The sequence below is a fragment of the Tamandua tetradactyla genome, chromosome 14 (genome assembly GCF_023851605.1).
Source record: "Tamandua tetradactyla isolate mTamTet1 chromosome 14, mTamTet1.pri, whole genome shotgun sequence".
Lineage (NCBI taxonomy): Eukaryota > Metazoa > Chordata > Mammalia > Pilosa > Myrmecophagidae > Tamandua > Tamandua tetradactyla.
This window is the reverse complement of record NC_135340.1, coordinates 21,666,889-21,694,499: the sequence shown is the minus strand read 5'-3', so window position 1 is coordinate 21,694,499 and position 27,611 is coordinate 21,666,889. Positions and strand designations below refer to the sequence as shown.

General features: G+C 38.3%; 1 protein-coding gene across 11 annotated transcripts in view; it reads left to right on the top strand.

Moving 5' to 3' along the window:
- The window catches only part of AKAP6 (A-kinase anchoring protein 6), a 661,506-nt gene that overhangs the window by 254,707 nt on the left and 379,188 nt on the right, over positions 1-27,611 (top strand). For 4 of the 11 annotated variants that reach the window (XM_077126982.1, XM_077126983.1, XM_077126984.1 and 1 more), the window contains one exon: positions 16,461-16,818. In XM_077126982.1, coding sequence (XP_076983097.1) covers positions 16,495-16,818 — 324 coding nt within the window. In that variant the 5' untranslated portion in view covers positions 16,461-16,494. Of the gene's footprint in view, positions 1-2,755; positions 2,877-10,764; positions 11,009-12,004; positions 12,242-12,890; positions 12,920-16,460; positions 16,819-27,611 lie in introns of those variants that run through there. The other 7 variants (XM_077126989.1, XM_077126979.1, XM_077126980.1 and 4 more) reach the window with 6 other exon arrangements.

Sequence of the window (27,611 nt, the reverse complement as noted above, 5' to 3'; positions counted from 1 at the left end):
TGGACACACAGCATACCCCAGTCTGGACCAGGTGGAATGGCTGCGACCCCACACAGAACTGTAAGTCCCCCAAGCCATGGAGGCTGGTGTCCCTCCCCTATGGGCATGGCAGCCCGGTTCCCTGAGGAGAAAGGAAACAGAATTTACTACTAGTAAATTTACTTACTAGTAGTAAGGCTTAGCTCAACCAAACTTCAGTTGTTAATTTACTTAACAAATTCTAACTACTGAAAACAGGCTACCAGCACAGATAAACCTGAAATAAGAACTAAAGGAACTAGGAATTTTTACCCTGGCAGAGAGGGGGCAGGGCTGATGGGAAAAAAGAGATCAGAGGCTTTATGAGTTGGGCAGCACAAAATACTGGAAAAGGGCTGGACCACAAGAAAAGGGGGCACATAGAGCCTGGAGATACATAGAGCTCTATACCAGCTAAAGCTCTTGATTGGCAAACCTGAGGAGTTGGTCCAGCTCTGAGAAGGCTTTTTTTGTTTTGCTTTGTTTTGTTTTACTTCTTAAACAGCTTGTTGGATAGAACTGTAAGTACTCTCAGGTTCCAGCACTCTCAGGCTCCAGCACTGTCCCAGGCAAGGGCAGAATTAAGGCAAGCTGTTTGTATATAACCTGGTTGTTTCCTGAAACTACAGGTATTTATGTGACACCCAAGACTCAGAGTTAGAGCACTGAAGCTATGAAAGTCAGAATTACTCCATTCAGCAACTGTTAAAAAAGCTGCAACAGTGATCAGACTTCATCTAGAGATATAAATGAAGCTGATCTGGATAGGATGAAGGCAAATCAAAATACTGGATAAAGAATGGTATGGCCCATATTTTCAAACTTTAACCTCTATGTGAGAGCAAAGGACAGATATTTATTTTGTGCAAAATTTATTTTTTGGGTAGCACATTATCTAATTTAACTTGTATTACTTAGACACCATAATTACATGGAATCTTGAGAAGGGTGTGAGATTGTGTTGGTTTGTACAGGTTAATGGGATGCCCCAATATATCCTAGAATAATTTGGGCTGAGAATACAAAAGTATTTACAAAGTCCCCTGGGGAGACAGGGGAGAAAGGAGGAAATACTAAAATTCCCCATGTGGGGAATTCTTGATATTATCGCAAGCAGTGGTGACAACAAATTCAAAAGGCTGAGCCCTCAATCTTGGATTTCACCCCTATGAAGCTTATTTCTGCAAAGTAGAGGCTAAGCCTACTTGTCAGCTGCAGAGAGCCTCTTTTGTTGCTCAGATGTGACCCCTCTCTCTAAGCCAATTTGGCAGGTGAACTCACTGCCCTCCCCTCTATGTGGAACGTGACTCCCAGGGGTATAAATCTCCCTGGTAACGTGGGAGCTGACTCGTGTGGATGAGCCAGGACCTGGCATCATGGGAATGAGAAAGCCTCCTTAATCAAAAGGGTGAAGAGAGAAATGAGGCCAAATAAAATATCAGTGGCAGGGTGGGCCATGGTGGCTCCATGGTGGAGTTCTCGCCTGCCATGCTGGAGAGCTGGCTTTGATTCCTGGTGCCTGCCCATGTAAAAAAACAAAACAAACAAAAAAAACCTTAGTTATTGAGAGATTTAAGAGTCAGGAGGTTATGCTGGATGTTATTTTTATGCATTTTATAGCTATCCCTTTTTAGTTTATGGTATATTAGAGTGGCTAGAGGGATATACCTGAAACTGTTGAACTGTGTTCCGGTAGCCTTGATTCTTTTTTTATTTTTTAGTAGCCTTGATTCTTGAAGACAATTGTATAACTATATATCTTTTACAGTGTGACAATCTGAGTTTGACAATGTGTGATTGTGAAAACCTTGTGTCTGACACTCCTTTTATCCAGGGTATGGAAAGATGAGTAAAAAAAATAATAATAAGGATAAAAAAATAAATAAATCATAGGGTGAGATAAAGGGTAAAATTGGATAGATTGAAATACTGTTGGTCAATAAGAGGGAGGGGAAAAGTTTATGCGATGTATGAGTTTTTTTCTTTTAATTTCTTTTTCTGGAGTGATACAAATGTAAAAATGATCATGGTGACGAATACACAAATCTGTGATGATATTGTGAACCACTGATTGATTGTATAATATGGTTGAACTGTATGCATGTGGATATTTTTCAATAAAAAATATTTTTTAAAAAAGCACATGAAGAAATACTTACCTTCATTAGCTATAAGGAAAATGCAAATCAAGCCTACAATGAGATACTACCTTACACCTTTAAGAATGGCTGCTATTAAACAACAGAAAACTACAAATGTTGGAGAGGATGTGGAGAAATTGGAACATTATTCACTGCTGGTGGAGATGGATAATGGTACAGCTTTTGTGAAAGACAGTTTGGTGGTTCCTCAGAAAACTGAATATCAAGTTGCCCTATGACCTGGCAATACCAATACTTGGTATATACCCAGAAGAGCTGAAAGCAGTGACACAAACAGACATTTATATAACAATATTATTTTGATTACTTTTAAAAATAAAAATATAACCTTGTTATATTTTAATTGTCATTTATAATTATATTACATTATATTTTAAATACATGATTATGTGATAGCATATGAGATATATTACATATATATGTTAAATATAAACATTGTTATAAGAACCTTGTGAAGTGATAGCTATTGTGTTTTTTTTTTATACTCAGAAACTTGGGTCTAAAGTAAAGAGACTTGCTCTTTAGATTCAAGATCCGTTTTTCTCCAATGTATTTTTCTTTACAGTTCAGTAGATATGTAATACCCACAGAAGCTGCCAGTTCTTCCCTTCCTGGACTTGAAGTTTCTGGAGTGTGAAGGATCAACAAATGCTGATTCACTTGTTTTCCAAAGCACCTAAGACAGTGTCAAACAAAGTGAGATGCTTGATAAATATTTGTTTCCTCCTTTAAACTGTAGCACATATAAACCTGTCGGGCCAGTATTCTCTGCCTCCGTAAAAATCTGCCTAAATTTGTTTTCTTCTTTTGAGTTTCCATGTTGTTTTGTATATTATGGTTGAAGCAGAGAAAAACCACCTTCTCTCAGCTTTTTGTTCACTTTAAATTAAAAAAAAAGCAAAATTAATAAAACCAAACTCTTACCTTTTAGACTCCAGCTTAATTAAACAGCTGTTCCAAATGCTCTTATTTTAAACATTTGAGTCAGCAGTATGTTAGTGAAATATTCTGGTTTGCTTGTTTTCAGGCATATGAAAAGACATTTCTTGTTCAGGATACTCAAGAGCCCTTGAGTATCCAAATCAATGTTTGAATCATATGTAACTGCTAGCAGTTATAGAATCACGTCTTTGATGAGGGCAAAGGACACATGAATAGAGGCTGTGACAAGCAGAATTTGTCTGAGATTCATTTGTATTTGGCTGCAAATGACTAAGACCAAAAATGGCTGTGTCATGTAATGAATATGACTGTGAAGATTAATTGAAAAATTATAAATAGATGATGTCTAGAGCCTATTGAGAAGGACCAATTGTTTTGGAGTACCACATCAATTATGAGTAACTGTTGTTAACAGAGAGAAAGATACAGAAAACAGAAAAAGCTAGGGGGACAGTCAGATTTCCAGTATCTGAATCACTCTTGCATGCCGGCTACTCACTCATGTACTTGGATGGTAAAGTCTTATCCAAGACTTAAAGGGGAGTGAAAGGTGAAAGACTTGGGAATCATGACTTTTCTTAGAACATGCTGCTCCCTTCCTTCCACACGGCTACTAGACTTTGGTTCTTGGTAAGTGATAAAATCAAATGGTCGGAGGATTTTTGCTCCTAATTTAGGCCTTAGCATTCTTAGAAAAAAAATGGAGAGTGTAGGTTGGTCTCTTATAGTGCTCAGCATTTTGCCCCTTTTAGAGGGGCCCTTAAATTAAAAAGAAAAAAAAACACTAAACAAATCTGTCATTGTTAGAAGGAGATCTGACAAAGTATCTGGTAATAATCTATAATTTTCTAGGGTTGATGTAGGATCTTCCTTTTTAGAGGCTTTTTAGGTCATTAGTTCTTACTCAGAATTTACTATTATTGCTTTTTATTTAATAAAGCAAGAGAAATATTTTATTAAGAAAGAGAAATATGAAAATTTAGTGAAGGTGGATTTATGTTAAGTTGGCCCATGCAAAAATTTGTTTTTACTGTCAAACAGCATAAACAGGACAAAAATATTTATGGGTTTGTACTATCTATTAACTTTTACTAGAAAATGTGTATTTGATTTTTCTTTGAAGGTCTGTGATATGATATGTAACTTTCATTTATTCTGGGAATATTTTTCAAAATACCAATTTGTGTTAGAACAGGTCAGAACTGATTAGATACCCACCTTCAATTCAGATGACTGGTTTGGCAGAAATGTTTGACAGTATTTAATAGACTTGATACATTTTAAGCGAAATTTTGTAAAATATTTGAAACAAATGGATTCTATCTTACTGAAATTGTTTGTTTGAAAAGCAGATATAGTAGAAGAACTTTATTATTTTTTCCTGTAATAAAGAACATTCAGAGGGAGAATCTTTAATCACATCAGACTTGTGGATATTAAGAGTTCTTGCTACCTCCCATTAGTATTTTTAATCTAGCATCAGTTTTCGAAAATAAAATTATTTTTGCATTTCTGGGAGGCTTGGGTGGGAAGAAAATACTAGCGAAAAGGAAATAATGTTTTTGAAAATCAAGGTCTTTATCAGAGTTCACCACCCGTAAAATGCCTTCTGTATACGAAAGAGCCTCCCCGTCGGTAGTTATCTGATGTGATTTCATGTTGCATGAACAGCAAAAAACAAACAATATTAGATGAAAGATTTGGCTTATTTCATTATTTGGTATTTCAGCATGACTCAGTTGTCCTCAAAAATAAAGTTATTCAGTCTAGAATAAATCTACTTGTGGGATAAATCTTAGGTTGAAATAATCCTACCTTCAACTTGATCACTTCCTCACCTGTGCCTTTCAATGTGCGATCAGGTTTAGTTCATAGGAAACAGATCTCTCTTATGCAGAATACTTGAAGTTAAATGAATATGTTATTATTGAATTTTCACTGTGGATATTTTTTTTGTGTGTAGTGTGTGGTGGGAGTCATATTTCATTCTTTTTCCATGTGAATATCCCATTATTGCAGCATCATTTGTTGAAATAAAGCTTGCTTGAAATAAAGCAAGTTTAAATTACTTGCTTTATTTGTTTGTTTGCTTGTTTTGGGGGAAGTAAATTGGGAATTGAACCTGGGTCTCCCATATGGCAGGCAAGAATTCTGCCACTGAACTACCCTTGCACCCCCCCATAGTGGGCATTTTGTATTTAAAAATATTCTGTGGTGTTTTAGGAGTTGGATAGGGGCAATTAAAATTTAGCATTAATCAAATTGTGTCTCACCCAGTCCTGTGACATTCTCTACCAAAAAACCCAAGTCAAACCAAAACGAAAAACCCAAAGCAAACAAACAAAAAAATCATTTCTATAGTCAAATAAGATTGAACACGACTGCACCCTCTCTTCCTAGCCTCCATTTGGAGGTGCTCCCTGCCCTACAATAAACGCACAACAAAAAAACCTCTTTCATTCTTTTAATCTAGATATTTAAAACTTTCATGTTTGCATGTACTTCTGCAGTTAGTTAAGACAAACAGCAGTCCCCAGCCCCTCTTCTATTCTCTTACCTTTTAGTTGATTATTTTGGTAACTACCTCCATCTTGAAAGAATAGGACCTTATGGCTACTTCCTGAGCAGTTTTCTTTTTAACAATTTCTTAGCTTTATCTATCAACTTCTTATTATGAAAGATTAGAATTTATTTAGCTTGTTCCCTTACTCCATCACTTACAAAGGAACACACGCATACACATACACACACACTTACAGACACATTTCCCAATCCCCATCCTTCTTTAAAATCATGTAGTGATTTGGGTTATATGAACGTTTAGTGTTTATATTATTTAGAGCATGTGAGTGCAAATCAGAGCTAAACCATGTAAGGAAATATGATTCCTATTCTATTTTTTTCTTTGTATGTTGTATGGTGAGGGTCACATTTCATTCTTTTTCCGTGTGATTATCCCCTTACCATTTGTTGGCAGCACCAATTGTTGAATTTTTGTTTTTGTTTGTTTGGTAAGTTTTGGTTTGTTTGTTTGTTTGTTTTTGGGAAGTGCATGGGCCAGGAATCGAACCTGGGTCTCCGGCATGGTAGGTGGGAATTCTACCACGGAACTTTTTGTTTTCTCAGGAGTTCATTATTGTTATTTGCTTAGTTTTCTATGCATTTATCTTTGAAGTTAACCCCCAGTTCTCCAGAAGCTGAATAAATGTCTTCTATGTATATTCATTTCACATCAGGTTTTCTCTCAGTGACATCTGTCTGAAGTGGTTCTTCTAGGACCCGCTGACCTATTTCAGTTGGGAGTGGATGCTTCCTTGCTTAGCAGAGCTGCCATCCTGGGAACTTCCTTCCCCATCACGCTGGGGTGCTGGATTCCTATTTTCTGCTTCGGGGCCTCCTTTTTATTGGTTTACTTCCTTGTTTTGGTAGAGGATATCTTCTAGTATCTCTTGAGAAAGGTGTATGGGCAGTTGATTTTTTAACCAAAAATATATTTCTTCTACTCTTGTTTTATTCATAGTTTGTATCAATCTGTATTATTCTCAGTATACAATTCTAGGTTTGAATTCTTTTTCCTTATTAAGGAAAGCAAGTGTCTCCTAGGTTCAAATGTTGCTGATGAGAAATCCAGAGCAATTTAATTTACGATCCTTTATATATATACCTTTACCCCGTTCCCAAAGTTCACTTCCCTTAATATTCTGAGATTTCACAATAAAGCACCATGGTGTGAATCTGTTTTCAGGCAGTAGGTATGTCTTTTTATTCTAGAAACTCATGCCCTTCATTTTCCTGATAGATTTCATCAGTGATTTCCTCTCTAATTTTCTCTGGTCTTGCCTTCAGGCACTCGTTTTTTTAGATACTGGACCTCATGGGTTGGTCACTAATGATCTTACCTTATCTCTCTTCATTTCCATCTATTTATCTTTTTGCTTTATTTTCTGTGAGCTTTCCTCAGGTTATTTCTGGCTATTGTATTGAGGTTTTCATTTCTGCTATCATATTTTTATTTTTCCAGAGTTCTTTTCTTCTACAAATATATATATATATATTTTTAAATAGCATCCTGTTCTTGTTTCATGGATACAATATCTTTGATAATATTTCTTCTTCACCAAAATAATTTTCTCCCTGCATAATCTGTTTCTTCCAAGTTCAGCTTCATGCTGGCTTGCTTTGGCCCTGTTATCCACATTAGAGTTTTCTCTAAATCTATGCTAGTCCTTGACTGCCTGTTCATGTTTAGAAGTAGGAGACTAAATTGCTGAGTGGATGCTCTGAATGCGTATGGACTGGGAATGTCACTGTAGGGTGATCTGGATTTGCCAATGCTAGTATCTTGTTGTCCTCTTGGATTGACCAAATCTCCTAGAGAGGGAATCTCTAGTCTCTTGATGAGAAGAAAAAGGCTTTTTGGTCAGCATTTGAGGAGTCCAACTGAGGAAGAGAACAGGGAATTTCAGTACTCAGAATGCCTATGTTAACTTAATCCCCTTGTTATCACTAGGATACTCCTATCCTCAAGTCTGCTTGGTATCCCTCAGTCCAGAGACCTTTTTTAAAAAATATTTTTATTGTAAACAAACAAACATACAAACATTCTTGACATGGTTTGACAATCAGTGGCTCACAATACCATCACATAGTTGTTTATTCATCACCATGATCAGTTTTTTGAACATTTGCATCTTTCCAGCAAAATAAATTAAAAAGAAAAAAGAAAACCTCATACATGCCATAGCCCTTACCCCTCCCTCTCACTGACCACTAGTATTTCAATCTACTCAATTTATTTTAACCTTTGTTCCCCCTATTATTTGTTTATTTTTTAATCCATACTTTTTACTCATTTGTCCATACCATAGATAAAAGGAGCATCAGACACAAGGTTTTCACAATCACACAATCACACTGCAAAAGCTATATTATTATACAATCACCTTCAAGAACCATAGCTACTGGAACACAGCTCTACAGTTTCAGGTATTTTCCTCTATCCACTCTAATATATCATAAACTAAAAAGGGGATAGCTATATAATGCATAAGAATAAACTCCAGGATAACCTCCTGACTCTGAAATCTCTCAGCTACTGATACTTTATTTTGTCTCATTTCTTTCTTCCCCCTGTTGGTAGAGAAGGTTTTTCTCAATCCCTTGATGCAGAGTCTCAGCTCATCCTAGGATTTGTGTCCCACGTTGCCAGGGAGGTTTACTCCCCTGGGAGTCATGTCCCACATAGAGGGGGGAGGGCAGTGAGTTAGCTTGCTATATGGGCTGAGAGAGAGAAGCCACATCTGAGCAACAAAAGAGGTTCTCTGGGGGTGACACTTAGGCTAATTTTAAGTAGACTTAGCCTATCCTTTGTAGGGATAAGTTTCATAGGGGCAAACCCCAAGATTGAGGGCTCACCTTACTGATTTAGTTGTCCCCAAGTCCAGAGACCTTTTGATTAATCCTCTCTGGTGAATAAAGCTCAAGACTTCTGTCAGAATTGGGGATCTAAACAACCACCCAGGAACAGAGTATAAAGACAGACCTAGAAGTCTAACTGCTTTTTAAACAATTTTTGATCAAGATTAATCCTCCTGCTTTATCATTTTCTCATTCATCCCCCTTCCAGAAGTATCTGGTATCACCAATTCTAAAAATGTTAAAGAATTCTGAAGTAAAAATTGGGTTGACTCTTTGCTCTCTGTATTGCTGGTTTAGGATTTAACTTTCTTAAGTCTGCTAAGTCATTTATCACTCATTCCCCTGATTTCCACATTCCAAAATGTTATTGTTTCTCCTCCCATTGTAACTGGTGCCCTGTTTGGTAATGGTGCCAGCTGAGCCCTGATTCAGGCTCATTAGTCTCAAAACGAAAAGAGTTTAGGGACAAGTAGTAAAGTTTATTAAAGAGAGTACACGCTAAAGAGGTTAACACGGGCGTGCCCAAGGGAGGGACACACACAGAGTGGAGTGTGCCAGCTTGTTTTATAGGAAAGTTTTGTTGGTAGCCCTAGGGCTCATTTCCTTTGTGTTTTCCATATTGAGGCCAGAAAAGATAAATCGCCTCTTATCATTTGTTAATTTAGGCTTGGAATGTAGGAGTGGAGGAGGACCTTTAAAGTCTATATTATCTATTTTTACAAGTTTGAATTAATATATATTACTTTTATAATTAAGTTAAAAATAATTTTAGAAAAGAAAAAAACATTGCCTAAAATGACCCTTAACATTTTTCCTAGTTTCAAATTTATGATGCTAAGATTGTGAGTAGGGTTAATGGAGAACTAAAAATGGAGAATTCTTTTTATATTTAATGGGCTCAGTAAGAGGGAGCATAGAAAGTCTTCAATCACTCTGATTCAAAGGTCAGAACTGTAGTCTTTTTTTCCTTGCTTGGGATAGAAAGAGGTTTTTAAGGTTACATTTTATATTAGTGAAATTTTTGCCTGGAAAAGGAGATACTGATTTTCTCTTAATGCTGATTTTTCATGTTTCAGATTCTTGTTAAATAAGAGTAAATACTGATTTTTTTCTTTCCCTGTAGGACATGACTGTGATTATGTATCTCCTCTTTTACAATGTTTTTAGAGTCACTGCTGCATGTGAGAGTCATTCCAAACTCCGTGGCCTGGCATTGACAGCCCCCTTAGAATCTGCCTACTACTTACCTTGCAGTTTTTTCTGTTTCTGGGACCCATCAAGCACCTGGTTTCTTCTCAACACTGAATTACGTGCTGATTCTGCCAACTTCTCGGTGCTGAAGTCTCTTTGCCCGTGCATTTCCCCCCCAACTGGCATTCCAGTTGCTCACTTCCCTTCCATCTCTGCCCATCTAGAGTAGACCTGTTTTTACGTGTTCATCTCAAATGTTTCCTTTGGCCAATATTACTGTCAGTGCACTGGGGTCTTATGTGATCTTGCTTGCTTCCTATATATTTGCCAACATCCCCATTGTGCAATAGGTGTTACCGTGTGTGAAAGAGGGAAAGAGAAGACACTTTCCCCATTAAATTATAAACTCCTTGGGGGTGAATATCATGAGCCATATTTACAGATAGCACCTTATGTATAGATGGTTCTTAGCAATGTCAATTCATTTTAAATGAATCATGTTTCATTTTCTTTCTGTTAAAGCATTGACAAAAGCACAAATTATGTTTGGGTTTTACAAACCTAACCCCTCTCGAGACATTTTCGTGAACGACAGAGAAGCGGCTATCTAATTCTGAGAGCTGATTTTTAGCTAATTGGGGTGGGGGTGGGTGAATTCCTGGGCGTTCACAGCCTCTAGGTCCCACCGCTGACCACCGCGGGGGCCGCTCGCGACCCAGTGACTGAAAACCAAATTAATCTGCGTAAGGAGCCCCTATTGCTGTGGTGGGGGGCAGAGAGCATGAGAGGCACGATGCTAGCTCAATCAGCCTGGGTGTCCCTCTACGGCAGGAGAAGGATCCGAATAACCTGGGGTAGCGGGGGAGAAGGGGGGCGAGAGGAAGATGATTGATGAAGCGTGTTACGGCTGCCCCCAGACGCCGCTCCGGGCGAGGGAGTTGGCAGGTGATTGAGGGGACCCGAGGGTGCGTGCGCTGTGCGATTAGCAGGATGCGGTCAGCCAGCTGCCGGGGGCGCGGTCGCACACACAAAGGGAATATCAGAGGGGCAGAAAAGAGAGAGAGAGGAAACATTAGTGGTAACACCTAGAGAGGTTCATTTAAATTATAGACTCTGTTCTGGGCCCCGCTGTTTACGTGCCGTTTCCCTCCTGGAGCCCTTGAAATCCTGCTCCTCACTGATTACCGCGTGCAGGCTGGTCCTTTACAGCAAGAGGATCAGAAAGAGACTAGCTCGGGTTTCTGCAGTGATCTCGGTAGACCGTGTTACTACCCTAGGTGAGTCGGAGGGCGTGTGGCCGGGAGGGGGAGGGGGCCTAAGAGAAGGAGGAATAACGCAGCGATTGTGGAAATTTCCTTAGGAGCATCTTATAAATCTCCCCCCTTCCCCTCTATCCCTACATTTCCCTAAATCCAAAGTTAACTTAATACCTGACAAGAACTCTTTAGCTCTCCTCTTTAAGAGCTTAAAGCCATTTAAAGTTTCCCAGCTCTTGACCTCACAGGAGGTAGGCAGCCAGCGGGAATTAAAACTTGGTGATCAATTAGGTCCCCATCCATCTGGGTAGGGAGCATTTAATTAAGTAATTTATTGAACTCGAGTTTTGTTTTCTTCCTGGAATAAGATATACAGAGTGTACCTCATGAGTTTATTTTCCTTAATGGAATCAAAGAAAGAGAGCTAAACTTAGACAAAAATCAAAATATTCCAGCTAAATTTGTTTTTGTCTTTCTAAATTCAGTGTCTCTATGAACAGACTCTTTGAAGAGTAGTTATGATAATATGAAAGAAAGAAATTAAGGGAGAGGAAAAAGGTCACAGTGATTCCTAACATAGTTATTTCTACCTCAGTTTATAATATGTGCTCCATGGCAGCAAATGTGCTAATTTGGCTCAAATTATGCCTAGAACGGCTAAAGAGTAAGCACAGCACAAAGATTGAAAATAAAGTATTTAGACTTGGGGTTGATTTACATAATGACGAAACTGCCTCTCATATTGCACATATGATGATGATGCTTTTACTAGAAAAGAATAGTTTCTTTCTGAGAAAAGAGAGAGCTTGAATCTATTTAGTTAGGAGATAGGCTTTGACAGATGGTTAAGTTAATGTAGTACAGTGAACTTACCCTGCTTCAGGGTTGCTTGGCTTTTTGGAAATATAGCTTTGGTTCTTCTGAACTGTGACTGGATATGCTCTGCCCACCCGAAGTGATCCTTTTTTTTTTTTTTTGCAAAAGGCCCGCCTAAAACTGCACAGTCCTGGAGCTTATACATTAGCTTCCAAATAGGGACTTGTAAGCAGCTCTTTCTTAGCAGGAGATGTAGTCCATTAAGGGCATATGAAACCAGTGTCCTACCAACTCGGCAGTGCCCTGCTGTCATGGGGCAGCTCAGAGACCTACATCAGCCTTTATCTTGTTTTGCCACAAGAAGAGAACCTGAGGGAGAAGAGAAGGAGGAGCCAGACACTTAATCTTGGAGAGCCATTAGGGACAAAAGCATTTACAGTGAGTACAGTTGGCAGATACCCGGCTTTATTGTTCTTTTACTTAAGAGAGAAAATTATAGGAGAAGGGAGAAAGAAGTGGGCAGCTTTGATGTTTTGTAGCTGGATTTTTTGCCTTCTGGTTTGGCCACAGAATACTCTCCTGATTGAAATGTGCCTGTTTATTCACATTGAATACATTTTGCTAGCACTGGTTTCAACTCACAACTTGTGGACTGTCAGGGAGATCACAGAAACAGCCCTTGCTAGTATATTCTCTTCTGTTTCTGTAGAATGTTAATTAGGGCATGGGGGAAAAGACCCTTCCACAAAAATGCTTTAAAATCTTTATGCTTTCACTTTTCTGTATGTTAAATGTTGCATCTTCTTTCGATTTGTAGAAAGGAAAGGATTTGATGGATGTTATTTTTAACAGCAGCTGGGATAAAGGTATTAATATCTCTAATGCTAGAAAGCCGATCTCAGACTCCAGCATCTGGTAATGAGGGTTTGGAGAGGTCATTGGGTTTCAGAAAGGTTGATTGTTCCTCTCAAGCTACCCTGGAGCCAAAATTGTAATTTGGTGGGTACCTGTGTGCACTTGGGCTAATGCCTTGGTTTGCATCATCAAAAGTTGTCTACTGACTTTTTTTTTCCTTTTTTTTTTTTAGTTTCTTGGTGATTGGAAAGGAATCTCATGGTAAGAATAGAAAACTGATTATATTCAGAAGAATTTCTAGACTTGTGTTTTCATTCAACTGCAGTGATCAATTTAATGGGGAAAGAAGCTAGTCATGATAAATGCATGAAAAATATATACAAAGATAGTAGTCTAGGTCTTCATAATTTGAATTTTTCCAGTAATTGTAAATTTAAGTTATATTTGCCATCAGATGTGATTTTGTAAAAATCAGCAATAGAGTTTGGTCAGCCATGAGTGCTACATTTAAATGTAAACTGCTAGATCGGAAAATCCAATGTTTATAGTGATTGCAGTACATGAAAATGGGTAATGAGTCAATTTCATGCCAATTTCCAGGTTTGCTAGGCTATTATGACCCATACAGCATTCCAGTCAGTAGCAAAGGTATATGTGAGGGAAAGTTAATAGTCAGAAGGTGAAGTGAAAGATAAGTGCTACTTTGTTTTACTTTTCTGCTATAGAAATTCTTTTGTTCACAATCTGACAGTTAAATATGGAAAGATCACATCCGAGTTGAAATTTTATTTTATAGATGCAGGAAGACTTTGATTTGGCAGCTTGAACACCACAAGGTTCCATCTCCGTTTATTCATGTTTGATGTACTTCTCCAGCTACATTTTTGTTTAATGTTTTTATCTTATTCAGTTGTCCTTCACATATATAACCACATCTGTATCATCAGTTTTAAGTGGCAAACTCCCAGAGGAAATTCCTGTATTAGTCCCTTTGGGAAGAATTAGCTCAACATATTTTATGAATAATGATTTACAAAATGCTTTTCCATAGTAATTATTTTTTCCATTAAGGAGATCTGTTGAGGTTGTTCATATGCTTTGGTAAAGTGGAGAGTTATCATTTAGTATCTGTATAGCTCTCAGTTTGGACAGGAAGCTTTCAACAGGTCTGAAATCTCTGGATAAATAACCCTAGGAAATCTAGGTAGGGCCAGATGAGATCTTACTAGTTCAGTTTTGCCATTATATGGATAAGAAAACTGAGATCCAGAAATGTGGAGTATCTTGTTCCAAATCACATAAAACTGCCCATGTGCCTACTAGGTACACAGCCTGATGGGATATATGGAAATGTTGTAAGTTTGGTACCTGAATTGCATTGAGCTAATTCTTTGGTATGCTCTTTAGTTTACAGTAGATGTATGTTCCAGAGAAAGCCCTGACTTTCTTCATTTATCACCTGTTCTGTGACCTTGAACTAGAAGCCTTTATTAGCTTCTGTGTATCAGATTTCTTCTCTGAGATTATGATTCTAAACTGGTTCCCCAGAAGGCAGTGAATTAGTTAATAATTTAAAAGAGCTTTGGGAAATCAGAATCAGAGGCTGCCTAACTAAGTAGGGTATGGTTTATGAAGAAGTGCTGTAGTAGTATACTTGTACTGGAGTTTTATGCCTCTGGTGCAATTTTGATATCATTTAACTTATTTGTAAAAATAGCCATGTCTCTTACTATTATTATTTTAAAAATGTGTACAAGGATGGTTAAAACTGTGAGGCATGAAACTTTTGTCTCTCTCTTGCAGTCAGACAGAGAAGCAGTTGAAGCCTAAAGACATTATCTGTGGCAGGCACAGAAGTGTGATATACCTGCTTTATGACATCATTGCTTTTTAAAATAACAGTTGCTTTAAAATTTTTACCTGTGAATCTCAGTAACATTTAATTCAAATATGAGTTGCTCAAAAAATTGAGGAGGGGAGCAGACTGCAGTGAAAGATCTATGAAATAATATGCCATGGGAGTAGCATATTCTTAAGATTCTTGTCAATTCCACAAGCCTTTTTGGTAGCTGTACTCCTTCCTGTATGGAAAGGTACATGCTCATAATGAAATTGGGAGTTTTCTTGATTTTTTTTCTATTTTTGTAGATAAAATAAATTTTGGTATTGTCGCTAAGAAAATATTCAGAATCCAAAGACATGTGGACTACTTCTGACAGTTTAATTTCTGATCTTTTGGTTAGCCATTTTCATCTTTGGGAAAATGAAGCTATAAACTAACCTGAATGTGTAGAACCAGAAAAGAAACTATATATATATATATATATAAACAAAGCACAACATCCATTGTTTTGAGCAGGTGAAGCTGCTCCTGAAATGGAAAATAATGTCCATTTAAAACGTTTATTTTAAAGTAAAATATCCCGGGGGTGTGGGGGTAGTGCAGTGATAAAATTCTCTCCTGCCATGTGGGAGACCCTGGTTCCATTCCCAGCCCATATGCTTCCCCCTAAAACAAACAAAAAACCAAGCAAGCAAAAATTCAACAAATGGTGCTGCGATAACAGGATACGCACATGGAAAAAGAATGAAATGTGACCCCACCATACAGCATACCAAAAAAAATAGTAAAACGTCCCAAATGTTGTAATTTTATACTTGACTATTAATAACTGTTTCCGGAAGAAAGATAAATAGCAAGATCATCATTAAACTAATCAACTTTATCTTTAATAAGTACTCTTGTTTACTATGACTCATAATTATGTTAGTTTAACAGATTGGCTTATCAGTTTATTATGTGTTTAACAGCAATTGATTGCTCTTGAAATTCAGAAGATTCTAAAAAATTCAGTGTAGTAATATTAATGTAATTTAGGTTGAGATAAATTAATATCTACCTACCTATCTAATATATATTAATTATGTATAGTCTATATAATCCATGTTTTACACTATTCAGGAAATTAAAGACTAGGCAATACAACATGATATTTATGTATCTAACAAATAAATAAAGAAGGAGCATCATCTCTTGAACTTCAGCACAATATTTCTGTTAATTAGAATATATTCCCTTTATAGCTACCCCATTATTTGAAGATATTGATTATAATTGTCAAAATAATGTTTGGAAACTTATTTTAGAAAAGCCCAAGATAAGAGTGACTTTAAAAAGGTAGCCTATTTTTTTCTCTCGTGTAAAGTCCAGGAGCAGCAGCCCAGGACTGGTACAGTGGCTGCTTGTTACCATCTGGGACTCATGTCCCTGGCATATTCAGAAGCATCTCCTGGTTAGAGATGGCAGCTGGAGCTCCAGTCAGCAAGTCCACATTGCATACTGGAAGGAGGAAAAGCAGAAGGGCCGAAAGGGGGCCTTGCTAATTGAGTCAGCTCCGTTTAAGCAGCTCTCCCAGAAGTTCTGTACGGCAATTCCATTTATATCTCATTGGCCAGAACTTAGTTACATGGCCACACCTAGCTGCAGAGAAGATAGGGGATGTATTTTTAATTCTGGGCAGGAATGTGCACAGATAAAAAATCAGAATTTTGTTACTAAGGAATGTTACTAGTGGATGCTGGGGGTAGGCAATACCACTATGTTTTTGTGTCCCTCTGGTATGCTGATTTTTGCAGCTACCATGTAGAAAGCCAAAACACCTCTTTTTGGTTTTGTTATGAGCAATAGTTTCTTAATTTAGAAATCTGGCTTAATTTAGAAATCCTGTTTCTTCTGTGAAGTATCATTTCTTTATTTGGCAATCTTGTCTGACTCACTTTCTTCTTTCTGTTTGCTTTTCAGCTGTTTTGGAAAGAAGTAAGGTTTAGACTTCTCCATGTTAACCATGAGCATGACACTTTCTCCCCTGAGGTCACAGGACCTGGACCCCATGGCTACTGATGTGTCTCCCATGGCCATCAACCTGACACCCACTGTGGAGCAGGGTGTAGGAGAAGAGGTGATAAAGGACATAGATTCTGACCAGCAGTATGAAAAACCACCACCGCTGCACACAGGGGCCGACTGGAAGATCGTTCTCCACTTACCTGAAATTGAGACTTGGCTCCGGATGACATCAGAGAGGGTGCGGGACCTAACCTATTCCGTCCAGCAGGACTCGGACAGCAAGCATGTGGACGTGCATCTGGTTCAGCTAAAGGTAAAACATATCTCTGGGCTGATGGGTACATTTGGAACAGAAGTATGATAAAGGCTGTGACATCTGGAGTCTGAGTTCTGTAATTCCCAATGAGGAAATGTCCAGGAAGAAAAACAGAGTAACAAGTTTGAAACCATTATCCCCATGGATAAACACAGGCATAATTAATTTTTTTCTGGTTTTGCTTCATGTACTGATTATCTGGAAAAAAACTGGCCTTTGGGGGTAAAGTGGGAAAAGAGAGGGACATTTTTATGCAATGTCCTAGAGGTCAGAAAGAATAACTATTTAAAAAAAATATTACAAAAGATTTTAATAAAGAGACTCTCATAGGTGAAACATCAAACTAAGCTTTCATTGTGTGTTTATATGTGAATATTATATTCTGTTGAAGTTGATGCTGCCTGGTGGGAATGCCAGATGTTCTCCTGTTAGAACGAGTCCTTTCATGCAGGTACAATGCATCCTGTAGAGTAAAGGTGCTTTTGTAACAAGGCATCCAAATTCCAGACATATAAAAATGTCTGGCTTCCAGAGCTCTTAAAAAGCCTGACTATTGGTAATAATGGGATAGGGGTGCTAGTAAAGGGTGCTATCAATAGAATTTGGACCTAGAGATCCCAAAGCACCACAAATCTTTCCCTGCTATAGCCACTCCTCTATTTTGTTCCTTGAGGGAAATGCACACTCAGTTAAATGACCTGCAAAACAAGACTTTCAGGGTTTTGGCCCCATACCCCAATATAAATTTTTAGACAGGCACTAAGGAGAATTCCTTTACCTAAGCTAGCTCATCCTAAAACTGAAGGTCAGATTCTTGGATCTTAACACTTAAATGGCTTACAGAATACAGTCATAAGAATGAGAAGATAAGATGGGCATTTGTAGAGATTCTCAGGCTGAATCAACAGATCCTGGGTTGAGCTGCTGCAACATGAGAGAGAGAATGTCCAAAAGACAGAGGGAGGGAACAGGGGAAAGAGAGAGAACAAAAAAAAAAGGGAGAAAAGGTGGCTGGGCTTCTCCAAGGTTGAGTAGACCTGGGGTCTCCTCCTTTCCACAGGCTCCTGGCAAGAATAAATCTCAAAAGGGTAAAAGGGAGATGGGACAGGCCCCAGCCAGCTGGCCTCTGTGGCAGCAGGTCCCAGTCCCTGACACCTGGTTCAATCAGAGGGTCTGCTGTCCAGCTCCTCGGGGTGAGAGAGGAGTGGCAGTTAGGGGTCTTTACTTTGTCCCTCTTCTCCTTGGTCCCCACCAGTGCAACCTTTATGTGTGATACCCATAAGGGGACAAAGGTGTGGGTTTCTAAGGAAAGTTGACTATTTCGCCTCAGTCTTTCAGACTTAAACAGAAAAGGTAGTAAATGTTAAATTATGTTGGAGGAAGGTAAAAATATCTTTAGAAGGCTGCCCTAAAAATGCTGTGAAGCGTTTTAAAAACTGAATGTAACAACTAACTTCATTTAATGACATCAGTAATAATTAAGTAAAATTTAAATTTCAATTCCAATAGGAATATAAAGTTTTTGTAGGACTAACCTAGTGTTAATTGGGCCTAGTGCCAACTGGGGCTTGTGGCAAAGCAGAGGGCCTGGCACAGCTTGGAGTAAGGGCAGCCGTTTTCTACTGGAAGGTCTAGTATGGCCTCCACCACATTGGTAAATTATTTGATTTATTATTTACAGTGAAAATTAACTGTTTCAGGGATGGGACTATCCATGGCTTTAAAGACTATCTTAGCTGCAGATAATTACATTTATGTAACCAGTCCTAATATTTTTCCAGGTGTTCTAGCTGCCTAACTGCCATCTCCACTTGTACCTTTGCTGGGCATTTCAAACTGGATTATACCCATTGCAGAGCTATTGATTAGTCTTTTGCACCTCTGATTCTCCCCCAGTTTTCCCAGTTTCAGTAAAAGTCATCAGTCTTTGTGAAGTGAAAGCATGATGGCCTACAACCCGTGTTTATGTCTGTCAAGAGATCATGTTGACCCATCTTCAAAATATGCCCTCAAGTTATTCACTTCCCCTTAATACATCTGCTTGCCTGGGATACTTTTTAGAACTTCCTAACTAATCTTGCTTCCACTTTTGCGATCCTGCAGTTTATTCTCTGCACAGTAGCCAGTGTGATCTTCAAAAATGTAAATCATGTGACATCACTGCCTTGTTTCCTATTGGATCTAAATAATTTCCTGGGGCTCTGCCTTTGCCTGTCTCTCTAGCTTTGTCTCCTGCTAACTTTCCCCTTGTCGTAATGCTTCAATCACATTGGAAGTTCCAAGGAAATGTTAGGCTAGTTCTTGCCTCACAGCTTTTGCTATTCTCTTTACTTAGAACCTCATTTCCCCCATCTTTGCATATCAGATACTTGGTCTTTAGCCAGAGGCATAATCAGGACCTAAGATCTTGAGGTGTGAACCTGGAGTAGGGTTAGGCAGGGATGGAGGGTGAGAAGACTATGCAGTTGTTAGGTGAAAGGCAAGCACAAAGTAAGGAGCTACCCTTTACCTGACATGGCTACATGCCTCACACTCCCTTACACAGTGCTTGTGCTAACTCTTTTCATCATGGTCTGTGCCATTTTGTCAACACAGGACTTAAAAAATATTTGAAAAATGCTTTTGGAAAATGCTCAAGGTAGAGTTGTCCTCTGGTCCTATTAAATGTCACTTTCTCAAAGAAATCATTCTCAATCCCTTTTCTTAAAACAACCCTCCCCCTCCCCAGCCAGGATAGATTCTATTAGCCAGCTTTTTTACTTTTTAATGATTCCTACCACTCACTGAGATTATTTTATTAATTTGTTTGGGTTTTCCCCAAGGGCCATGATTGTTTAATTCTCCACTGTTTCCCTCTTACATAGGACAGGACGCTGCACTTGGTGGGGGTTCAGTCCACATTTATGGCTGATAGATGAATCCAAGTCTGTAAGGTCAGTGCTTTCTCTCCTCATAGACAGAACTGAATTAAAACAAAGGTATTAGATGAATCAAGGCTCAGGTGCATTTGGGGCATAGCTGTACATTAGGAAGAGTCCTGTGAATGATTCGTAAGTTATGGAGAGCTTGGTCTCCACCCCATCGGCTTTTCTGTTGAAGGCATTCTTTGGTAATTTTCTGTTGAAGGCATTCTTTGGTAATGATTTTCGTTGATAAGCTTTCACTCAGGTCTTCTAGGCCAGGAGCCACTTCATTTCTTTAAAGGTGACTTTGCTTATCTTTAAGGTCATTGTGTTGATCTTAAAGTTAATTTATCAGACAGCACTCTTATTTCCAAGTTCTTAGGGGAAGTTTTAATATAACCTGAGATTTAACTACAAAACACTATTATATAGTTCTCATGGGAGTGATTGTTCTTGAGAGAGAATAAAAACATCTAACCTTAAGATTACAAATTGAAACAATGAATATGTTATACTGAGTACTTTTTTTCATTATTTTAAAAATTGCAAATGTAATCTACATATTTTGCTTCTTAGCTTCCAGATATTCTTTAAATAAGTATGAGAAGGCAGCAGAACCATTTCTAGAAATTCCTTTACTGCCCCCTACCCCCATGCCTTTGGATTCAGAAGCTGTGTTGTACAAGAAAACAGACCAAGAACTTTAAAAGGTTTTGACTTTGAGATTGCTGGTGTGGGTGAATGTATTTGGGTTCTTTCTAAACAGGCAGAGTAGGCATCTCTTCTTCTTGATTAACAGGCTTCTCAGGGAAAGCATTATTTGTATTCCTGGAAACATGATAGTAGAAAAGAGACAAGGCTTAGATCAGCTAGCTTAGGATAAATGATGTGACTAGATGACAAACAGAAGTCTTGGAGTGACTTAACAGGAATCAGCAGCCTAAAAAACCCCTTTAGATAAATTCTTCTACATAAATACTACTCTACATGAGATTTGGGCCTGTATCTTCAATTTGGACTGGATTTTCAAAGTTAGGCTATTTGACAGAGACTATTTACAAGGTTTTATGACTAGGCTCTACCCAGATTTAGATGCAGCTGACATCAGGAGTTAGTCCCGACATGGGGTCTGGAGGGCTCCTCAGGAGAAAGGCTTGGCTCCTTCTCACTGCGCGGGGTTAGCACACCGGATGCACCTGAAGGTGCTGCAATCCAGGATGACATGGCTCCTGGGAGGGGAATCGCCAACACTGGGAGGCAGCAAGTTGGCTCTAGTGGGAGGGGGAGAATGTGGAGTGGTGGTTTGTGGTACTGGGTGCTCCCAGCCCTGGAATCCACTCAGCAGCTGCTCTGGCAGTGTAGGTACCCCATAAGGGAAGGGGCTGTGGGTGTAGTTTGGAGGACCTGTCTCACCAGACTCTCTGGCTGGGCTTCTCCTGTGCCCTAATTTGGCAGGTACAAAAAGAAAGAATGTTCTTTTTCTCCCACTATTTGGAGTATAATTAGTTGAGTTCTGCCAGAGGTGGCAGTGTAGAGGCCAGGGTTGGCTGGCTGAGACAATGGACAACAGTCGGGATTGATTCTTAGGCACATCTGAAATGCACCCTGGGATTCTTAGGAATTCTGGATTAAGGAAATGCTGAGTAGAACTAAACTTTTGACATCAATGGTTGGGGACATGGAGGTTGTGTTAAAGCCCAACACATTCAAATTATACTATCCTTGAGTAATTTCTAACACATCTTAAATAAGCATCAGTTTAAGATTGAATGTAAAGTATCTTGGTTTTCAGGGAGCAGTTGATAATTTTCTTTTCTACTCTTTAGACCAAGAAGTAGGCTTCAACCCGTGAGTGGGTTGTAAAATCAATTTGGTGAATTAAAGAGCTACAACATTGAAATAGACTAGAATCACATAAGTAAGGATAATACTATTTTGTGAAACTTGGCTTTAGTTATAAACTGAGTTATATCTATGTATGAGTATATTATCTGCTTGGTCTTGATGTAAAATTTATGTCTTTCTCTGAGTCAAGGCCAGAACTGTTTCATGCTTATTGCTTTAGACCATTACAACTTAACTTTCCTTACTATCTTTGACATGTTCCTTAATTTTGGAATATATTATGCAAGTAAATATAATTTGGTGCTAATTTGTAAAGCCCTATTGTTCTTGTACTTATATGGAATCAGGAGTAAATATGTAATGTCCTTTAAATTGGTAACCCCAACAGCATACCCAAATCCTAGGAAACTGAAAGATGAAGATTTCTCTTATGGTGATTTCATTATGGGGCTTGCTAGTGGAAAGTTTTTCCTTTTGCTAGTGCATACATTGTCAGATAATTTGGTATCATTGATCAATAAAAAAATGGTTCAGATGAAAAGGTGTTTGATGTTTGAAAGACTAATTTTAGAGACTTGAATATCCAGTTATGTGGAAAATCTTTCTCAGTTAATTACTGGATAAATTACCCCTGACTCCCCCACACTGCAGACCCAGTACAGGAAACAGATTGCGCTAAATAAATATTTTCAATTGCTGAATGATTGATTAGTATATTTTAGTCTTGGTTTTGGAAGGTGATCTGAAAGTCCCAGATCTGCCAGCTATTTTGTACTACACGTGAACACTATTGCTAAGACATGGGAAAGGTTACATGGAAACATTAATTTTAGTGGTTTCTGAGACATATTATTATGGAAATCTTTGGGTATGCATGAACCTTAGCCATGAGAACTAATGTATTTATACCTGGGAATAGGGGACATTAATTGTCAAGATGTCTAACAAGTCTACCAGATTGTCCAGCTGTGTGATTTTTCTTTTCTTTTTTTTTTGCATGGGCAGGCACCGGGAATCGAACCCCGGTCTCCAGCATGGCATACGAGAATTCTGCCTGCTGAGCCACTGTGGCCTGCCCCAGCTGTGTGATTTTTAATTAGTAATAACAGCATGGAAAATGAGGTGCACTATACACTTTACAATTTGAAAGAAAGCATGAAAACAGGGGTTAGAAAAAAGTAATAATTATCAAAAAAGGATTTGAAGATAAAACCAGAGAAAAGTCTGAAGAAATTGGTATTATTTGGGTTGGAGAAGTGTTTTTGGGGATGGTTATTTAAAAATAGTTTAAAATCAGCATGAGCTATTAATAAGCAATAATAGGCATCTGTTATTTTTGGTCTCAGGTGGTCATATGTTTGTAGGGGCAACCCACGAGAGGTAGAATATGAGTTAACTCTTTGCCCTGGAGAGTTTTCAGTTTAATAACATCCATCAAATGCCTAATATGTTCCACGGGTTTTACTTACAATTTCTTATTTAAACCTTACAGCAGCCTCCTGTTGGAGATGGAAAAACTGAGTCTCAGAAAGTTTATAAATGATCAGCCTGGGAATCAAACCAGGCTCTGTGGAGCCTCAAGACTAATATTCTTCCTATTTGTACAGTGACCCCACACCCATCTCCAGCTGTGAGGAATTTGAGTGGTTATAAAGTGTTGTAGCTGTTTTCTTAGAGTAGAGGGCTAAGATGAATGTATGTGAGGGGTGGGGCTCATTGTTTTTCTGTTTTTTTAAATGAAGAAGTTCCAATGTATGTGTATTTTACTTAATTACAAGTAGGAATTTGAAGGATTTAAAGTGGGGACATAGGGCAGTGTGATGGTGGCTCAGTGGCAGAATTCTCGCCTACCATGCCAGAGACCCAGGTTTGATTCTTGGTGCCTGCCCATGTAAAACAAAAAAAAAAAATGTGGGAACATAAATGAAGTTGTGTGGTCCCTTTGTATAGAGGCATCATAGCTAGCTTGAATAAGCAAAAGAGAAAGATTTTGTTTCTTTATTTCTTTCTCTTTGTTATTTGCTTCTACCATGCCCACTCTCCTTCCTGGTCAAAGTTTTACATCACAAAAGAGAGAACCATGATTTAATTAAGTGAATTACTAATATCCTCACATGGAGATGAGTGGAGCAAAGATGAGCATCCTTGGTGAGAAATTTAATAAATTGATGAATTTCCAGGTGTGACAAGGGTTGATACAATATTTCTCATCCTTAGCTGCACAGTAGATACTCCAGGGCAAAAATTCATTACCTGGTCATGTCCCAGACCAGCCACATCAGAATCTAGGGGTTGGACTCGGGCATAGTACTTGTAAAAGCTCCTCTGGTAATTCCAAGGAACAGCAAAGGCTAAGAACCACTGGAAGGAGGTGTTTTGAGCCTAAGGATTTTGGATACATTTTGTTTATTGCATGAATTCTCCCTTCCTTCCTAACAAAACAACCAAACTTTTAAAGTCACTTACTTAGGAGCAAAGACTCCTACCTAACTCTTTTAAACTTCAGTTTTTCTAGTGATCTTATAAAGTGAGTACAAAGAGGAGAGAAAGGAATGAGCACATCGGACATGTGTTATATGCTTTAAATGTACTACCTTATTTTACTGTCTTACATTTTAAAAATACAAATAAAATACCCAGTCCAGATAAAGCAGATGTTCCTTTCTTATTTAATTCTAACAGCGACTCTGAACTAGAAATCATCTTACGAGAGGTCCAGGCATAGGACTGCTCACCTATGGTTGTGCAGATTGCATATGAATGGCACCTTTTTGAGGTTGTTCAGTGTTTAAACTGCTGGCCTGTTGTATGTGTCTACATTGCATAGGCATGGGACACAGCTTGAGCAAAGGGTAGTTTGAATATTAAAGATAGAGGAGTCTCAATGCCATCTGGAACCAAAGAATGATAGAAGATATATATTATTGATCTTGGTGGAGACACATTTTGAAGGAAAGAGAATGCCTTGAATGCCTCAGGGGAGTCTGGTTTAACCCAGTAGTCATAAAGACATTTTCAGGTAAAGGAATAATGTGATAAAATCCTGTGTCTTAGGATGGGTGTGTGTGTACGTGCTGGATGATCTGGAAAGGGCACAGATGCAAGACAGTTATGAGGCTGTTCAGTAAATGACAATGGAAGAGTGGGAAGCAAGAATAAGTTCATCAGACTAGGTAATTGATGGAAATCCAGAGAGTGAGTCAGGGACTCAGAGGTGACTGGTTCTCTGTGGCTTAATTTGCCATCATTAGGCTCAAACTGAACTGATATGTCTATTATCACTTGTCAGGGCAGATGGCTGGGTTTTTTGGTTTTTTTTTTTTTTTGTATAAATGTGAACAGAATAAAAAAGGAACAGAATAGAAATCTTTTTTCTGTTCACTTTAGCCATGTGGGTGAAATTAGTGGGCTCTTAGGTGTAAGCTACTTCTATTGTTCTGTGATAGTTTAATGCATCAATTTTCTTCATTATTTAAATAAGGCAGATTTGCAAAATGCATCATTTGATGAAAAGCAATATGTGAAATGCAATATGAAAGTGATCTGCTTTTTTTCCGATGATGAGGGTATGGGCATAAAGTCTGAAGGGGAATTATTTCACAAGGATGGAAACTGGCCTTAAGCAAATTGTAAAGAAGGTCTTCAACAGTTTGGCAGTTCCTCATAAAACTAAATATCAAGTTGTCCTAAGACTCGGCAAAACAGCTATTCGGTATATACCCAGGAGAGTGGGAAACAGGGCCACAAACAGACAGTTGCACACCGATGTTCATAGAGGCATTACAATTGCCAAAAGATGTGAACAGCCCAAGTGTCCATCAGGAGATGAATGGCTAAACAAAATGTGATATATAATACAATGAAATATTATGCAGCACTAAGAAGAAATGAGGTCCTGAAGCATGTTACAACATGGATGAAATTTGAGGACATAATCCTGAGTGAAATAAGCCAGACACAAAAGGATAGTTATAGTATGATTCACTGTAGAGAAGTTCCCCCTTCTCTAGCTCCTGTCTATCTCTAGGTCCCCTATATTCTCAATTTTAAGACTGAGTTTACCTTTTCCAGGGGGGACTGTTACCTAATATGTGCAGGCTAGTTAATAGATTGAATTTAAAAGTATGGGAATGGATAGATGATGTTACTCTATTAGTGCGTTTATAGGTAATAGTGCTATATTGAAGGTGAATATGATTGAAAGGGGTTGTTTAGAGCCATGTACCTCACCAATTGCACTACAAATATAAGTAAGTTCTTGCATGAACTACTTCAAAAGTATGACACTTGTACAAAGTGTCAGTAATAGAAGGGTTTATGGGAAAAACTATTATGCAAGCTATGGTCTATATTTAGCAGGATTACATCACTAATATCACAACAATACTAGGGGTAAATAATTGAGGGGGCAAGAGTTAAGGGCAGTTTTGGATTTTCTCTTTGGTATGAGTGTGTCTGTTATTTTTCTCTTTGGAGCAATGAAAATTGTCTAAAATTGAGAGTGATGTTTATTGTTAAACTAAGTAAGTATACTGTGAAACATTGGATAGCATATATTTTGAATAGAATATATGCTATATGAATATATCTCAGCAAAATCTGCAGATTGAAAATGAATAAACAGAAAGATACAAGTGCTAGAGAAAATGTGGAGAGAGAGGTACACCTAATCAGTGTTGGTAGGGTGGCAGCATGGGGTAGTCCCTCTAAGGATATTGTAGTGGATCCACGGGAGGCTAAATATAGGGTCATCCTAAGATTAGGCAATTCTGTTACTAGGAATATACTCAAAAGAACTGAAGGCAGGGACTCAAATAGACATTTGCACACTGACATTTATGGTGACGTTATTCATTATACCCAGCGGATGAGGTGGCCAAAGGGTACATTGACTGAGAAGCAGAAGGGCGAACATACATTTGATGGGATATTGTGCTGCTGCAGAAAGGAACAAAGTCATGAGACATACAACGAGGTGAATGAGCCATAAGGATATTTTGCTGAGCAAATTAACCAGAAAGAAAGGACAAATATTGTATGGTCTCTTTTAGAAAATATTTATAAGAAAATTGAGGCCTAGATTGTAAGCACTTAGAGCAGTCACACTTATTCCCAAGCTTTAAGTCTTATTTCTAAATTTTGAGATGCTGTGCTATTATAACCTGGCATTTTCCTGTAACTTTGGGTACCTATGTAACACCTAAGACTCAGGTTGGGGTTCTGCAGCTCTGAAAGTCACCATTCCTACATACAGCGACAGTTAAAGAAGCCAAAAAAGAGATTGGGCTTCAATTAGAGGTAAGAATGAAACTGATCTGGTTGGGACTAAGGTATATCAGAATACGGGGTGAAGGATGATATTGTCTGTATTTTAGAACTTCACCTACTGTATGAGACCAAAGGAAGAGAGGTTTATTCTATCCAAAACCTAAATTTTCTGTAGTACACAATCTAACCTAACCCATCTGGTCAATTTGGTTAAACAACCCAAACGCATGGAGCCTAGAATTGGGAATGAGGTCTTGCAATTCTGTATAGCTTAATATAATACCCAGGTACATTCCAGAGTTTGTTGAGCAGATACTTAAAAATTATTAGTAAAGTCCCTTTAGAGACTAGAGAAGAGAAAAAAAATTCTTCATTGCATCTTGCATTTTTCCCTTTTCTCCAAAACCTGTTTTCTATCAAAAGACCTTGTAGAGTAATTCAGAGTATAGTGTTAATAATGGCTATTGCTCAAAGCTTTGCCTCTGCAAAGGGAATTAATACTTTTGCATTGGCAAAAGGAACTCATCTCTGTAGTGGGAATCAGACTCTAGTGAGAGGGTGGGAAGGATTTCTTCTGAGTCATTCAAATAACATCACATAGAATCCTGTGTCTATGCCCCTACGCCAGACACATGATTTGAATTTGGTGCGAAGTGATGTTTAAAAGAATATTTTAACTGCGGTGTTTACCAGTATATAATCTGGTATTATCATTGCCCTCCTGAATAAAGTGTAAATGCCAGGGCATGACCTAGAAGTTCCTTCACACTCTGG